Below are 18,409 nucleotides of genomic sequence, written 5' to 3' on the forward strand. Positions count from 1 at the left end.
TTCCATTCCGTTTTTACGAGTGAAGTATCCATCTTATACCTGACAGTTACTCCTCCTGAGAGACCGCAGACGGTAATCGCCAGGGAAATTCTACTGCAGGGTAGGTTGGGAGGGGCGATGACGAATATGTGGTAGGAACATCCAGTTCAAAGAACTTTACCAGGGGTAAGTACTTGCTCTTTGCATGGATTGTGTCCTCCCACGTATTCCTTAACTTTGATACACTCCCAAAGCAGTTTATAGTTTTTGGAGGAGGGTGTCAGAATTTTACATTACCCTTGAATAGTTTTCATGGGTGTGTGCACGAAATGCAACACTGATTTGCCAAATAGTTTCCTGACCTGAGGAAGAGTCTAAACTATGTTTAGTGAAGGTGCGTACAGAAAACCATGTGGCAGCCGCACAGATTTCCTTTATTGGTACTCCCCTCTATAAAGCAGAGGAAGTTGCAAGCCTCTCGTCGAATGAGCCTGTAGGCCTTGAGGATCTTTTCCCGCCAGTCTGTAGCATTCTGATGTTGCCAATATAATCCATCTTGATAGTGTTTGTTTGGTAATGACCATACCCAATTTGTGACCTGAATAGCCCACGAATTGGCCATCCTGTCTTGTCATTCTAGATATATAAAAGTTCAGTGAATGTTTTAGGGTCCAGCCTGTGAAGCCTCTTTTCTTCCTTCCCTGGATGTGGAGGAGGGTAAAACTATCTTGTGTGAGAATGAAACTCGTGACAATTTTGGGCAGAAAAGTGGGTTTTACCTTCAGCACCACTTTATCCTTGTAAAAGACAGTATAAGGATGCTTGCTGGATAAATCCTGAAGCTCACTCACCCTTTGGACAGATGTAATTGCTACTAAAAAAGATGGTTTTTAGGGATAGTAGCCTCAAAGGACAAAAGTGTAAATGCTCCCACCACATCTCTTCTGCCAAGTGACCATTATCCAAGTGGTGGGTCAAGTATGGTGTTCTACAATGCCTAGTACCCAGGCAAGATAACAGGATGTGCCGAAGCGTTTCAACATTCTTACCTCTACACCAGCTGCAGAATGTATTTCAACGGCAGCGGTACAAAGATTTAGTTGCTGGCCGAAAGCAAAATCTCCATCACGTCGTGAAGGCTGAGCGTCCTGATTTCTAGATGGAGAACCCAACCCTTCTCTGAGACCTCGAGAGGGAGAGGCCTCTTTGTGGAAGACCTATCGGAGGGCAGATGGACATGTCCAGAAGGTCCGGGTACCATGTCCTCCTGGCCCAATCTGGAGCCACTAGGATCATGGATTTCCTGAAATTTCTCAACCTCCCTGATTACGTGAGAAATGATGGGGACTGGAGGAAACGCGTAGAGGAGTGAAAATTCCCAGTCCACCACAAACGCGTCTCCTAGAGCTCCTCTTGGAGGAAATTCCCTGGAGCAGTACAGCTTGTACTTCCGGTTGGCATCAGCCGCAAACTGATCCATTTGAGGGGCTCCCCAAAGGGTGAAGATCTCCTGAAGGACTTCCCGAGCAAGTTCCCACTTGTGGGAGACTACTCTGCCTGTCATGTTGCGCTCTCCGGCTAGGTGAACGGCTGACAGAGATTCCTTGTTCTAATGGCCATAACCAGAGCTGCATTGCCTCTCTGCACAGTGGTAGTGGCCCTGCACCTCCTCTCTTGTTGAGTTAGTACATGGCCACAGGGTTGTCCATCATTATCAGGACATTCTTTCCCTATACAGAGGGCAGAAAGGCCCTCAGGGCTAGTCTGATTGCCCTCAGCTCCAACAGGTTGATGGTAGTTTGGACTCCGATGGAGACCAGCAACCGCTGATTGTCAGTGTGGGCTCCCCACCCTGTGAGTGAGGTGTCCGTTATTACTGTTATCTCTGGCCATGTTTGCCAAAACGGTTCTCCTTTTCAGAATTTTCTCCCGACAGGCCCACCACCGAAGGTCCTCTAAGACTCTGCTGGGATTTGTAGGAGGTCTAACATTTTTCCTGAGAATTGGGACCTTGTGGGTCCTGAGAGCCCATTGGAGAGATCTAATTTTCGGGCAAGCTTCTGGCATCAAAAAAATTATGCCATGAGGCTGAGCAACCTCTGAAAACTAAAGACTGTTGTTGGGAATTTTGGAATTTGGTCACCATCTGCTGAATGTCCTGAGCCTTCACCTCTGGTGACGAGGCTTTTCCCAGGGATGCATCCAGGACTGCTCCGATGAATTGGAGACCCTGAGGTGGTATCATTTGGGACTTCTTGAAGTTGAGGGAGAAGCCTAGTCTGTGAAGGGAGTGATTGGTATAGCTGAGATGTTCCAAGGCCGGCTCTGGGAAACTGGACCTGACCGGCCAATCGTCTAGGTAGGGGTAAACGTGAATGCCCCTCTCCTGAGACTTGCTGCCACAACCACCATCAGTTTGGTGAACACCCTTGAGGCGGAGGTCAGGCAAACTGGCAGAACTCTAAACTAATGAGAACCGATAATTGCGAACCTCAGGTAGTACATGTGCTTGTGATGGATCGGCACATGAAAGTAAGCATCCTGAAGGTCCAATGACACCATCCAATCCTGAAGCTGGAGGGACCGGAAGGATCTGAGAAAGGGCTACCATCTTCAACTTGTCCTTCCTGAGGAACTTGTTCAAGTCTCTTAATTTCAAGATGGTCTCAATCCTCCGGCCTTCTTGAGGATTCGAAAGTACGGGGAGTACCAGCCCTTGTTCCTCTCCGCTACAGGTAGTGGGCTTATAGCACTTTTCTCTACCAGGGTTAGGATCTAGAGCTGTTCCCCGGTGGATGACACTGAGGCTTTTACAGAAAAGATGAAAAGGTAGGTAGCAACTCTTGGCAACTGTTTGCAATGCCCATGCATCTGAAGTAAAATGCCTGCCATTCTTTCGGATGCTGTGACAGTCTGCCTCCCACTGCAGTCTTGTGAATGAAGTCCTCAGAGGTTTTGGGGCGGTTGACGCAGTGGCTGAAGGTCAGGATCCGCTGCTGTTGCAGGCTTAGTACTTCTTCCCCATTCACCGCGGGGGGAAACTTCTTTGTCCTCTTTGAGCTGGCTGTCCTCTGCCCAGACCAAATGTTGAGTAGTGACGAAAGGACCTACCCATCCAGTGTGGGGCGGTTTGGAAGTTTTCTGATTGCAGCACCAAGTGATTTGGCTGCTGCCTTTAGAAGTTAGCAGCTTCTCCAAACTCATCAGCTGTGCTGCCGTCAAAGGGCATGTTGAGAAATCTGGATTGTACGTCTGGGGCAAATCCTGACTTCTCAACCAGGCAAACCTGCACATAACTGTACTTGCCGCCATAGCTCTGCTGATACTGTCAGCAGAGCCGAGACCAGTCTGGAGGGATTCGCACATCAATCCTCTCGCATCAAACCTTTCGCGGAACACCCATGGAATACCATAGGAATGTCTTCAACCTTTCAATCTCAACATGGAAAGTGCCACAATCCTTCAAATCAGCATACATCGGGCCGCTACTCAGAGACAGCAGGAAATGTAGAGGACCTCTCCAATTACAGAACCATCTCCAACATCCCATATCCAGCTAAACTGCTTGAAATGTACATGTACTGAACCCAAGAATTCATAGAAAAGAGGTTGTCCGGTCAAAGATTTGATTCCAAAAGGATCGAATGCCATAGGATCGAGTCAATTTGACCTAAAACAAAAGGGTCACATTTTTTTTTAATTTAGATTTTTTTTTGGGGGGGGGGGGTTTCCGTTTTGGGGAAAAAAGTGGTTTTTACCACAAAAAAAGTGGGATGGGGGGACCCCCCAAAAAATGTAAAAAAAAAATAAAGAAATCGCCCCTTTATGTTTTAGGTCCTTTTGTCATTCGATCCTTTGCATTCAAATCTTTGACCTATAACCATAGAAGAGCACAGCTTACTAGACCAGGCACATGTGGGCTTCAGACCATGAGAGGAACGGAATCGGCACTCCTCTCAATATGGGATGACCTAAAAACAAACTGACTCAGACAACAGTACTGCTTTGATATTTCTAGACCTCTCTGCAGCATTCGACATTTAACCACAACATCCTCATCACGAGATTGGAAGAACTTGGAATCACCGACCGCGCCCTACTGTGGATCAAATCCTTAACAGAAAAGAGACGATATGGATGAAACAATTCAAATCCAACCCTAGAGAATCCTCATGCTGAGCACCACAAAGATCATCCTACTCCCCATTATTAAATATCTACCTCTCTGAACTGATCAAGATCGTCAAAAGACACGGCCTCACCTGCTACAGCTACGCTGACGATACACAAATAGCCTACAAAATACAAGACATTCAAGAAGAAAACACAACACTAGAGAACTGCCTGAAATATACAACTGAATGAACTCCAACTACCTCAACCCAGGCAAAACAGAAATAATGATCACAAAATGAAGGAGACAACCACTATATACCTTAACCAAGGGTACGCTGTACAACCCCAGCCCCATTGTCAATTGTAAAAAACCTGGGAGTCCTGATGGATAACAAACTCACTCTAGAGCCACAAGTAAACGCTCTAATCAAGAAATGCTTCTTTTTCCTGCAAGCAGTAAAAATGATCCTACCATTTCTGTCATTGGCCAAAAAAAACACTTACCGTGATAGCTCTCGTTATGTCCAGAGTAGACTACACCAGTAGCCTATATCTGGGTATGCCTGAAAGACTTCTACAAAAAAAAACTACAACGCATACAAAATGTGGCGGCCAAACTGCTCCTCAAATGACCCCGAAGAGAACACATCATACCAGCGCTGAAAACACTAAATTGGCTACCAATAAAATAGCGAATCAAGGCACAGAGTTCTGGAGAGAAAAATTAAGCCTACATCACTCAACAAGGACGCTTGGATCGAGCAGCCACATCCGTTTGGAAGCAAACTCCTACAACAGAAGAAAACTGAGGATCTTCTTTCTCTCACCTCCCACCAAAAACAAACAATTTATCAAAAAAAATACGTAACACAAATCACTAACTATTCAGAAAACTCATCAAATCCTGGCTCTTCACCTCATAACTAGAACGATGCCTAAAGGGGCATTTATACAGCTGAAACGATGAGTGAAGAAACCGGATCCCCAAAGCCATCACCCATCACCCATAAACAGAATCTAAGGAGGACAATCTACAGCATGCCAACTTGCCAACTGAGGGATAAGATAAGACGATACCATGGATTAAACACAGCTAAATTTGGATGGGAAGTACAAGGACAATAAATCAATAGCACCTTGGCCTACAAACAAGCACCAAATGACCACCCACGGAAATAGATGGCAAGGGCGTAGTTGGCTGCTAATTTACAGCACCAGTACCAGAACGGGGGTGGAGGGGCGGGACACACCACGTCCCATTACAAGTTAAAATACAACACAGCTGGGAACGCGCCACGCCATCAGTCATAATTAGATGGACAAGAAAGAAAAGTGGAAATTATGTCTACCTACATGAAAACTGGATACATAGAACACAGGTGTCCAGTCAAAATGTCAAACATTTGGTCGTATGACCAAAACGTCTAAAAAATGTCTAAAATAAAATGTCTAAAAAAAAATGGAAAAAAAATTGGAATGCTTTTTTTTTTATTTACATTTTGTTTTGGTTCTGCAAGTAAAAGGGTTAAAACAGAAAAAAAATGTAAAAAAGAGGGGTTGGAGGTACCCCCCATTTCGAACAAAAAACAAACTAAAAAAGACATTCAACATTTTTTCGACATTTTGACTTTCGACCAAATGTTGTTTGAAATAGTGACTATAAACCTAGAACACAATCTGTAAGGAGTAGGATATATAACCCACTAACCCTTTTCTCAAATCCCTGCATACCTAACTCCCAAAAACCCACACAACCATCTTCTTGCACAGCAAACCGCACGCACTTCAACACACCTCAACAACAAATCAACACCACATAAACCGCACCAACAGCACACAGGGTCTCGCATTGTTCTGATTTTCACACCAAAGCTCAGCGCACAGTCGAAAATGAACTGGACCCGCCAACAGCACACCACTTGTACTCCCTCTTCACCAAACTAACCCACCCTGCCTTCTTGCTTGGAGATCCGCCTGGGGACCAATTCCATTGGTGATGGTGTGCAGTATGAATACCTAACATCTTTCCCATCCTTGACTATGTTTAAAAACCAGTCTCGCTCTTCCTCTTCAGGGATATGGTCAGCTGCCATGGAAATGCACTCCCAAAGGCTGCGAGTAAACCTTGCCAACGAAAAACATTTTTGGCCAGGGCGTTTTAACGCTCATCATCCCTATCCAGAGGGATTGTAGGGTAGGCATTCTGTCTACTGCTTCTAGTAGAAGCTTGAACCACCAGACTCGCTGGTGTTGGATGGCTCGACAAGTAAAATGGATCAGAGCTTGAAACTCTGTATTTTGAAGTTTACTTCTTGTTTACAGCCGGAATAACCTTGGGTGCCTTCCAGTTGGTAGCCACACACCTTTGTAAGGCTTGATGGAATGGCTCAATTGGGTCATCTTGGGGTCCCCTGTCCAAAATTTCTGTTAAGTCGTTTTGTTCAAAGACTGGAGTCGGTCTCGACCAACCCATATCCATAACTCTTGACTCCAAATGTCTATGTAACCTCTGCATGGTCACTAGGGTCTGCCCTGCCAAATTCAACCTCTGGCAAGGTGTTTAACCCACTGGCATCATGCAGGCATTCTTGTAAGTTCTTAATTCTAGAATCCTCTGAAATTAATGCTTCAGGCACTGATGGTGTACCATACTGTAGACCAAAAGGTCTGCTGAATCCAGAAGATTCCTGCATCCTCATAAATTCGAGGAGAGAGACTTGAAATCTTCAGTCCTGGGCAAAGGAGCATATATTTTCTCCATTGTAGTCGATGTCATAATGTTAGTGGTTAAAGGAGGTGAAATCGTCAAGACTTTTGACGGCTTCGAAGGTTGCGTCAACAGCTTAGACACTTGAAGCGTAGTTGATTCTCCTAAGTTTTCGACGCCGATGGCACACACCTTTCAACCCTGATGGTGTCGATGTAGTCTTTTGGCATCTGAAGTCCTCGACTGTCCTCGAAGTGACTTTGCTCGACTCGAGGTATCCTTCATTCGCTCTTGGATTTTTTCCCTCCGGTGCAAAGACGCACAGCTTTTATGCTTTAGGTCTTTCGACTGGTGCATGGCTTTTGTGTGTGGTCAAGGGGGACAAGGCTGCGTTCTCGAACACCTTTTAACATTTTCAATCTAAACTCTTCCCACTGGGCCGGTGAAGCAGATTTAGTGGGGCAAAACTACCTGTTCGGGTGAGGAACTGGAAGACTAGGAAGATGGCGATCTATGGCGCTGTTTCTTTCCATGTCTAGACTAAGACGTGTGGTGTGAACCACTGCGTGATCGGGATTGTTTGTGTTTATTTGCGGCAAGGATAAACGGTTCTCGACTACTCAGATGTTTTTAGTCTTTTCCACTGTCGAAGGAGGGTTTTTGGTCCTACCTGCTGCAAGCTTCCCTCTGTGCTCTCAGGGCTTTTGGCGTCATGGACAGGTAGTCCTCGCACTCGGATGACGGATGAGTGGATCCCAGACACCATAGACTTATCCTACAGCGGTCTGTAACAGACCACTTTGCAGCGCAAATCATTTCTTGAAACCCGACTTGGGACGTCCTGTATCCTTTGTCATGCAGTGTGCCTGATTGAAACCAGTTCAGTGTAGGAGGCTGGCTGTCCCCATTGGACAGCCACCCCTGAAGTTTAAATGGTTCACAATTGGTGGACTCGGACAGTGTTCATGAATACATAATGAGGTCCAGAAGCTGAAAACAGTCAACCACTGGAACAGAAGATTCCTAAGGAAGCCACCAGCAACTTCCAGCGACTGCCAGTACCTGCTGAGTAACCTGTGCTGTCCCAACATCAAGTGACAGGGAATATCCAAACAGGACTACTTCCAGACTTCCAGTCCCAAGATTAACACTAATTTTCACCATCCCTGGAAGAGCTACTGCCTTCATGGGCTGCAATTCACCAATACCCACACTTATGCTGCATCGCTGTGCATCGCTGTGCACATCCTCCGAAGCCTGAAGTGACTCAAGCCAGCTCCCCAAAGCCCCCTCATCAGAGACGAGAACAGAGAAACGGACAAGTCTACCGCTGTGACAAGTCCTTCACCCAAGCCTGAAAAAAGGCACCAACAAGCCAGAACCGCAAAGCTATTTGCTCGGCATCCGTCTGCACGAGAGCTGTTACCATATCCACCGAAGGCCCTTTCTTCTGTACTAAGTCAGAGAAACGGGTGACCGGGTCTGCTGTTGTGTGTCTGCTGGGACCGTCCTCCAGCAATTGTCTTCTGTGTATCAGTGTTTTCTTGGCCTAAGTGTTTGCTCTTCTTTGTACCTCGCTACAGCCTTCCTCCCTCCTTACGCTAAGCCTGGCTGATCGCCATTCTTCAAAATCCTTGTGTGGTTCAGGCAAAACCTAAGTATTGTAACGCTGCTCACCCAAGGTGGGCTTGCCAAAATTCTGTCTCGGGTACTACTTTTTTAAAACTAACACTTAACAGTAGTGTATAGCTGTGTGGTTATATCCAGATGTGCTCAAGCAGAACCTTTTACTGCCTGGAAGAAAAATGTATTTCTCCAACAAACTCCACAATAGTATTTCTGTGACTGACTAGTTTAGTGGCCAAATCAAGAATAGACCTTGTCAAGAATGTGGACCAAGAATAGCAGAGTAAGTAAAGAGTGGTGGACCACATCTGTGTGCTTTCATGTGCAGAGTCCGGCACGGTTTTGTGTTTTAGGAATAGTCCCGTTTTGCAGCCTTTTGTAACGTATGGTTCTCATTTAGCCTGACTACCCTGTTATGCCAAGCTGTGCCCAGAGTGGTGTCTTGCCCTCCTTAAAACGAAAAACACCCTCCCCTCTTAGAAACATTGGCAGGTCACTGTTTCTGTTTACCTGGAGCACAGCAGAGCATGTGAGGGATAGGCTAGGAGTTTTTCTCAAGCCCTCTGTTAGGCAAGATTGTATGCAGTACCCTCAGGGTGCGCTCAACAACCCTGACCTCCTGGCAAAAGTAACCCAACCTTTGGTATAAGTCTGTACTGCACAGGTTGGTAGTGTGGACAATGTAAGGTGTAGGGGCGTTGCACAGAGGCTCACATTGACAAGTACTCAAGCAGACACTTCATACAGTGTTTGTTGATAAAACAATTTATTCACCATTCAGTTAATCTAAGCCTTCTTCAGAAGGGAGCACTATAAAACACCACACAAATATACTTCAAAATTACACGACCTCTTTGTTCAGAATCAGTAAATACCCATTTGGGATGGCATACAGCAGAGACCTATACCTTCAGGTGACTTCAATTGCTAGGGTGCTGTTGTCATTAATGTATTACTGTTGGCATTCCGAATTAGTTAAGATCAAGTAAAAAAAGATTAGAGCAAACAAGATACCACAAATATTACTTAAGCAGGCAAATACTTTCAGATCTGCCAGTAAGAGTCAGTCAGTTAAAACAGGCTAAGCCATAGTCAAGAGGCAAGAGTTTATATGGACTGAAACACTTCTTTGAAGATGGGTAGAAAAGTATTTGCACAATGCTTCAGAAGTCTTTGAAGAAAAAGATTAATCAATGTAGGGCCACAAGCTGTTAGACTTGTGAGTAGTAGAAGATGCAAGCAACTCTACAGCAAGAGGTAAGTTATCTTAGACTTTGTACAGTACCTTTAAAATGAAGAAAAGATGCAGCAGAGGACTCCTGTTCCTGTGCAGCTCTGCAGATTTCACAGTTCCTGGGCCTCAGTCGTGGGGACAAGAGGGAGGACGTTTGGAGACTCCTGCACTGGGACGGTCAAAACTTGCAACAGGCAAACTTCACTTTCAGTGGCTGTTCAGTGTTTCGGCTCCTTGCGTCTACCGCAAATAGCAATACTGCGATTCCTGGATGTTGAGATGGACTTTCCTTGCTTCTGGGGTCCTGCACTCTGTTGAAGGGGCTCAGGCACGGTCAGTCCTGCTTCTTGGGAGTTCAGAGGATCTTCCTGGAGCTCTGGCCGGCTTAAAAGCAACACACACAAACTGGTGTTCCTCTCCCTGGCGCTACGGTTTCCAGCAGCAACTCTGTGGAAATTCAACCAGCTCCAAGATGGATGTCCAGGTGGCTTACTTTAGAGTTGATTGGTCCCACCAACTCGAGGGGAAAAGTTGTCCTTGCAGGGGCTTCTCTGTCAATGTGAACTTGGTGTTTCAACACTGCAGCAGGGTTTCACCGGGCAAACCAACGGTCCAGAAGGTGCAGCAGGCGTCCTCTTCAAGTTCTTCTTCGGTTCCTTTGTCCAGTGGTCGACTCTGCTTTCCAAGCCAAAGACTCACCTTTTATACAGTTCTCTCCCTTTCATTACAGCCTAGCTGTCACTCGCCCAGCAGAGTGGCTGTCCTTGCCAGACAGTCAGCCAGCCAATCATCACAGAGTGCATTTGGGTCTCCTAGGAGACTAAGCACAGGGAGTTTCGGGCACCTCCCTCACTTCCTGCCTACCCCAGACACCCTGGAGCCAGAGGCGTGCTTCACTTGTGAATCCCGCCAAATGCAAAATGAACAAAGGGACCAAACCTGGTTTGGCACGCAGAGTAAATCTCATGGACCTTTCCACAAAGAAATGGCTAAAAAAGAAGGCCGAGGCTATTTTGACAAAAATGGCACCCTTGGGTGCTTTACTGCAGCTGCGAACGCAGCCTGCAGTAAATGCACACCATGGTAGTAAAAATGAAACCACTGCCACCAGCCATTCAGTGAGGAAAGGGTAATATAAAAATGTTAGAGAAGCTAGACAAAGGGGATACTAAGTAACCCCTCCAGCACGCTATTGTAAGATAGTGTGTGCTGAGTCTAGAAAGTTACAAATGTAAGCAAAGTCCATTTTACTTACTGCTCTGGGAAACAGTAGTTTATCCCAGAGAAGGTATTTAAACCTGGGGGAATCTAAGAGACGTCCCTGTGTCACTGCACTAAAGGTGCTGTGTGACACAATGTAAAAGATGCCTATGAAGTTTGTCAGACTCCACAAACAAAAGAAATTGCATTAAAATACATGTGTGGGGGGAAAAAGGGTCTCTCTCCAGGTAAAAAAATCAAGTCCTCAAAATCTAGCAAAGTTGCTGGGGGTCTCTAAGATAGAGGGAATTGGCACATTTTTGAGAATTCTCCCTGACACCCTCTAGTGAGGGGATCAAGGCGACAAACATTTGCATTTATATATGGTTTAACACCCAGTTGGTTTGAACTCCGTGGTACTGTGGCAGAAGTTTGATTTTACTCCTAGTAGGAGAGGGGACTCGTAGAAAGTACAGTTTGTCAGAGACAAGCACACCATAAAATGGTACATCCATGCAGACTATGGTCTGGATAGGCAGGGGCACGGTACGCCAACTTAGTCTGGGGTGTACTAGCGATAGTGAAATCTGACCAGCCAGATGCATTTGCCATGCACAGGGTAGGAGCGGCGTCCGGCCCTTTGCTATCAGTATAAACTATTTCGGGAGATGGCCAATTTTTTGATTTTTCAAAAATAGGAAATGATCACACAACATGCACAAGGCTATAGCAGACCCCCATGTGCATGTTGGCTACAGACTCTGGCAATCCTGGGTGATACCACTAGGTCTAACATAACTAAGAATCCTCATCTCACTCCTAGCTTTCCAATTTAGTTTGAACTTACTCACTTCACCCATCCTCCTCCCTTTTCTCTTTCCTAATATCCCTAATACTATGGTCTGGTTACCCTTAGTTGGGTGGGGTAAGGGGCAGCTGTAAGCCACACTTCTTTGAACCAGCCTTTCTGCTCTGAGGACCACTACTGTGGTGATGGATGCTGTATAAAAGAGGATTTACTGATTTGGCTATTCTAGGTAAATCGCTGATGAAATGTCATCTGAACTGGCATCCGCCCCTGTCCCAAGGTTCTCGCACCAGACACTCTGCCTCTTCATTTACTTTTTGTATTTATATCTGCGCGCCAAACCCTCATTCATCAGGGTGCTAATTACAGAAAGTGCTTCGTACGTACGAGGAGTGCAAGAAATGCATATGGGTTATGAAAATCGCAATTGTAACCTGTACACGGGCTGGTAGGCCTCCCCTCATGGTACAGGGGTTGGGGGGAGGAGGGCTACATCAGGCATGCATACAGGACATAGAAGGTAGCTATACAGGTTTACAGGGCCTCACCTCGTAGGGCATGCATACAGGGCAATATAGGTATCAAAAGACAACGAAAACATGTGAGCATTACATGTCTCAGAGCTGCTGTGCGCTGCGAATGCTGGCTGGCAATTAACACGCACAACACGGTGGAGGGGGGGGTGCATGTAGCATTTGATGCAGGGCTGTTCAGAGTTAAAGTGGTAGTGGCCGAACATGGTGAGCGGTGTGCCAGGCACCAATGCACTGCCCGGCGGGCAGAAACTTTTGATGGTGGCACTGAGGATGGTATCGGCGGGATCAGGAAACCTGGTGGGCGCGGGGCTATCCATGCAGAGGCCAGTGTACATGGGGGTGGGTGTGGTGTGAAAATGGCAGGTGGAGCGTACATCGGATGACTGAGGAGTGCAGCTACACAGTTGGCTATGAGCACAAGGAGCTGGTGCGCCTCTTACTTGAGCACGGCAGTATGCTGGCTTGCAAGATAAGCAGATCGCTTCCCAGAGGAAGTGGAAAGCTGGCATCTTTCACCAGTGGCTGGTGCATTGTGATTACAAAGAGCAGATGAACATCCAGGGCTAGACTGGGAAAGACAGGGCCATCAGCATTAGATTAGGGCCTTGGAGCTGGACCCTGCTTTGCCTCACGGCTGGAAGCTGCCTTTCCATTAGTTGCAGAGCAGGTACCACACTCTCACAAACACCTCAGATGTAACATCCCCCACTGCAACCTTCTAATCACTTTGCTCCACTGTTCTTCCTTGGCCTGGTCTCTTGGTTGACCTCTCCCACCCATTCGGATTGCAGAGTATTGCTAAGTGCATTTGCTTGGGCAAACCGAGTCAGGCAAGGTGGTGTCGCTGCGGCGGCCATCTTGATGTGGCTCTCGGTCCACTGTTGTAAATGCATGTTGAAATGCACATGAGGGTGCCAGGGTGATCAAAAGCAAATCCTCCTCTGTGAAACAGAGGGAAAGACACCCTGTTTGTCAGAATGTGTCCAGGCCTTTTAATGCAGGGCCCAGTAGCCTTCAAACAGTCTGCATGGCATTACAACTCTAATGTTCTGTGTATTGAAGCTCCATTTGGATTATCCAATTCCATCAATTTCTGCCGCATTTTCATTTTGCGTCTGTCTTTGCAGGTTTGCAAGCCTATTTTAAAAATGGTTACCATTTATTTGTTATTGTGATAAGCTGGTGGGGGAGGGGAGGATTTGAATGAGCATGAAGCATGGTGTGGTACTGGTATCTGAGTGGACAGTGGTCGAAAATGGGTTCAGATCTATTACATCCCCATCTTTTACATGCCCCATCTCACCCCCACTACCCCAGTCTGCATGAAGTTATTCAGGCTGCGCCCACTCTGCAAAGTTGGTCTTTTGTGGTTCTAAGTCAAGGGTCTGCAACATTTGGCTCTCTAGATCTTTGACTACAATCCCCATGATCCCTCACCGGTGACGCTGCTGGCTAGGGCTGTGGGGAATTGTAGTAAAAAAAATATCAGGAGACCAAGGTTGGTTGCAGACCCCCCAGTTCTGAGTGTTCATTGTTGTGCTCAAAGCAATTTTGCTTGTGTTACTGAGTTGTGTGCTTTAGTGAAGCCTATTTGTATTAGTGCAGCTTATCCTACAAGGTCCTGCACGGGTTGAAAAAAATAACAGTATTGTACATGTTACGCACTTATGTCCTTTAATAATGTCTTTACCATATTGGGATCTTATGAGCAGAACTATTTAGCCTTGTCTGTGAGGTGGACAGCACATGATGCTGCCAACCCTTAGTTAATCCCGCAGCAATGCTCACCACATTTCCTGGCCTCTCCCGCTCTTTACTGGTGAGCCACCAGAACTAGTGGTGAATAAATGGATGATAATTCTGGGGGGGGTGGCTAATAGAGGCACCAGTGATCCAGCGCTTGGTAACAAGTATTAGAAATGACTCATTACCCACACTGTGGTCCTCGATTTGTGACCTCAAGGATGAGTGTGAGTCCGCCCGGAAGCATATCGAACTCCTGTCCATGTGGCAGCCCATCTGAGACTTGTGTACTATCTGTAGGCTATCCGCGCTGGTGAAGTACTTTATTTGCCAGGCTGATTTTAAGCTTTCCCAGACCTGTCTTGCTCTGGCAGAAAGGTTCACTCCTCTCGACCTGTGTCTTGCCACTGAATGTGTAGCTTGTGAAATCCATTTCCGTTGGAACAGGGAAATGTGCACAAAACCGTACCCCACTTCTTTAAGTCACTAGATCATTTCTTGATGTACATGTATTTATTGAATGCAATTCCCACTTGCCTTTATGTCCTAACCCTGAAACCTATCTACACTTTTTATTTTCAAGCAGGCAGAGGCTCCAAACCAATCATTGTGTCTGCTCCAGCAAGTGCAAAGGTGTTGGATGGTGACTTTGTAACTTTATCCTGTAATGCCTCTGGGGTACCTCCTCCCCTTATCCGTTGGTACAATAGCCGTGGTCTTATATCCAGCCACCCCTCTCATGTTCTGAAAACAAAGTCGCAGAAATCCTTGCACAATGGAGCTGCTGCCTCCCTCTCGGACCCTGTCCACCTTACTGTGTCTCGGGCTGGATCAAGCACCCTCTACATTCGTGCCATAACTGCAGAGCATTCTGGGAAGTACACCTGTGAAGCAACCAATGATCATGGTTCAGCCGCGTCTGAAGCTTTCCTCACCGTTGGTAAGCAGATGAGACAATGGGGTACTGCTTTTGATCTGCCAAAAAAATGCCTAGGACATTCCGTTAATTAGTAGCAAAGAACATTGCAATGTTATTTATTTAATGGTTCTCTCATTCAAGGATATCGAACCGCTTTAGCAGTAGATGTGGTGGAGGATGCACAGATTGCTGCTCCCTGACCCCCACTTTGGAATCTACATACCCTTCTCACTGGCAACAAAACAATGTGGTCTGCTAGACCTGCATATATGTCCCAAAAGCAGTCAAAGGGGTAATGGGTGCATATTTTGATCGCTGTATGAAGATGAAGAGCTGACTGGTTTAACACTGCAGACTTCTCAGGGAACCAATTCTCCAAGAGCACTGGCAACGCCCTTTTTATCTACTAGCAGTGGATTGCCGACTAGATGTGCTTCACAGTGCATTCAATTTCCTGGGCCCTTTATTTTCGTATAAGCTAGATGAACAATTCCTTTGTACTTTAGTTCCCCAAAAATGCATCATTTTATTTCTTCTGCTTGCCATAGGCATGTATAGTAAATTACTCTATGCAAGACTGCTGTTCACTATACCGCAAGGGATGGCGCTAGAGTCATGCACATGCCAATGTAGAATTTCTTGCCTCTGAGAATGTTTTTTCAGTATATGCTTTGAAATTTTCTCTAAAGTTCATTGGGTCTGTCTCCTTCAGGAAGGCTCTTAAAACCTAGCTGTTCAGGCCACACTAAAGAAGCAGTGCTGATCCGTTCTTCGAAATCTAGCTGGCCTACTCGCAATGTACTCTGGTCACCAAGATCTGCCCCTAGAGCACATCCGTGTTGACAGGAACACTCAAGATTCAATCTGTTTGCTCTTGCCCGCACTCTCTCCATGACAGACACAAGGCATCAGTACAACTTAATCTGTGATTGTTTCAGCCCTAATTCAGGTGCCTTCCACATTGGACACCGAATTAGAAGGCTCCTTTTAAATCTCAGTATAACTGTTATGTCCACCCTCGTGGCCAGATCATCTTTGGTCGGTATCCCTCTACAGCACAACCTATCGTCGGGCACCGATCTTGTTGGGGACCAAGGAAAACTAGATCAAGCAATAGCATCCCACTATCATAAGAGCCAAAACAAAGCCAGCCAGGATCCCTTGATCTAAGTCGCAACTAGCCTAGAACTCACCCTACCCCACTAGGCGTGTCACCTTTTCCTCTTTTAACCTTTCACTACATAAGCATGACTCACAACACAAATCGCCCAGTGCAGCCTACTACCTGCTGGCACCTCCTCCAGCCCATTGGAGTTATTGGAAAATTCTGAAGCACTTCTAATCTACCACACCAGTAGCTCCCTTGACATACCTGTGCTGGGTGCGAATTGAGCAGATTAACCAAACCTGGGCTCTCCCCGATCGATGCGCAGATACTCTCGTTACCAGCAGAAACCACATAGAAACCTTACAGCACCCAGGAGTCTGGTACTGATGGCCTACACCCATACTCTGCATGATTTGCACCTTCCTAGCCGCCACCTCCCGCTAACCTTCCACTACTCCTCCCCAACCACGCTTAGAGTTCTAGCTAAAGAGGGTTGTTGGCACCTCATGCTCCACGTTTTCACTGATTTTTCAGTCTGGTAAGTACAGCATCCAGCAGAGCGTCACCTACCAGACTCGCCTCCGACCTGATTGCAGGAACCTGATGGCCCACACATTGCCAGACTGCAATTTGTGCCACTCAACTCCTGCTTTGTGATACCAGAACACCATTGCTATTTTCTATCACCCCATTTTGCAGTTCTGCCCCTTAATGAACAGAGGTGGGCATCAAAGAGTAACACAGTGATTACATCCATCTTTTGTTATTCAGTTATGCCAAAACTGCAAGGGAAAGCTTTACACAAACTTATTTTGGAGCAAGAATGGTGTTTTAAGTGGGGAACATGGGTGCCCTCCTGTTTTAGGATTGGTGGTGAGATCAGCCATGCTCCTCTTGGCTGATCTCCATGGCCACAACACGTACTATGGGGAAATGTCCTTAGGCCAATTTCCAACTGTCAAATATTCCATTGAACAATGTAGCCTTCAGCTGTTTCTTGAAGAGAAGGCACAGGGTGTTAGATGAAGCTCTACGGGTGAAATAGAGTTCTCCGGTTTAATACCGTTTAATTAGAACTTTGATTAGTAAACTGACCAAGTTTGCTTCGACCTGGTGGACACATTGTGGAGAAATCGGCATTTGCCGGCAGATGAGGCCTTTGTCATAGAAGGTTGTATGCAGGATGACGTTTATTTGAATTAGTTTCCCTGTTCTCTGGATTTTGCATGGTTTTGTTTGGGTCAATACTCTGTACTAATTTGCCTGTTACCTATGTTGGTAAACTGTGCCAAGGTCTCCATTCAGCATGATAGTTCTTACAGAAGAGGTGCACCCTCCTTATTTTAAGTCCGGGTTGTCGAACGCATGTTTGTGAATTCTTGGTGTGTGATTTCTGGATGTAGTGTTGGTTTGAACATAAAATTCATGCTCTACTAGAGACTGATTAGTCCACTATGTCTGCATCAAAGTATGATTGAATGGGTTTGGATACCAGCTTTGCTATAACATAGCATTTGGTAAATGAGTACATAGCTGCCTCATCTGTGCATATGTTAATGTTTACAGTTGTACTTTCTTTTCTCCAACCCATTGTCATAGTTCCTTTTGAAACCAGCACAAAGGCGGAGGAATACACGCCGATGGAAATCGCTCAGAGTGATGAAGGGGATTACGAATACGACACAGGGCTGCATAATGTGGCACCGACCGACTGGCAAGGTGTGTCGCCAGCGACAGAAAAAGTGTCCAGTGTGGCCTCTCCACCCGATGCACCCATCATTCTTAGTCCGCCGCGCACGCTCAAGCCTGATGAATACCATCTGATGTGGAGCTCTGGGAAGGATGGTGGATTCCCCATCAATGCTTACTTTGTGAAATATCGGAAGGTAACTGTCAGCTGCTAATGCAGCCCCGATGATTTAAGGACATCCATTCTTTGTAAATAGGTTTTATGACTAATTTAGGACAAAACTTTTTCATATGTTTTCCTGAATAAGCATTGAATCAGATGTTTGATCATGATTGGCTTCAATGCATTTCAAAAGCTTGCATGCCAATTCTGCTAAAGAGTTGGCATCCCAACGCATGATTGTCGCATGACCTGTGACCTTCACACAACTTTGATGACTGTTATTGGCGACGCAGAGCCTGCGCTTAGATGTTGCCCACTATAAATGCACTGCTGCAGCCCCCGTAGCACTTGGGTTAATTAGCCACAGTCACTTGAGGCCAAAGGACTGTTGTGATTTTAATTATAAATCGACCTGTTTTAGGATCTTGATGTTCTCTTTAGTTTAGGCCAAACACACACTGGATATTTATTAATGTAGGTCCCTTTTTGAGTGTTCAATGACACTTCCCTTCACAATACTGGTTTGCCAGGCAGTGGGGCAAAGATGGGAGTTTGGCTCTCTGGTCAAGTTCCCCAGTGAC

General features: G+C 46.1%; 1 protein-coding gene across 5 annotated transcripts in view; it reads left to right on the plus strand.

Moving 5' to 3' along the window:
* The window catches only part of CDON (cell adhesion associated, oncogene regulated), a 668,575-nt gene that overhangs the window by 347,245 nt on the left and 302,921 nt on the right, over nucleotides 1–18,409 (plus strand). For 4 of the 5 annotated variants that reach the window (XM_069614078.1, XM_069614075.1, XM_069614077.1 and 1 more), the window contains exons 8-9: nucleotides 14,533–14,889; nucleotides 17,576–17,862. In XM_069614078.1, coding sequence (XP_069470179.1) covers nucleotides 14,533–14,889; nucleotides 17,576–17,862 — 644 coding nt within the window. The remainder of the gene's footprint in view (nucleotides 1–14,532; nucleotides 14,890–17,575; nucleotides 17,863–18,409) is intronic. The other variant, XM_069614076.1, reaches the window with a different exon arrangement.

The sequence above is a fragment of the Ambystoma mexicanum genome, chromosome 9 (genome assembly GCF_040938575.1).
Source record: "Ambystoma mexicanum isolate Mex_15411 chromosome 9, UKY_AmexF1_1, whole genome shotgun sequence".
NCBI lineage: Eukaryota > Metazoa > Chordata > Amphibia > Caudata > Ambystomatidae > Ambystoma > Ambystoma mexicanum.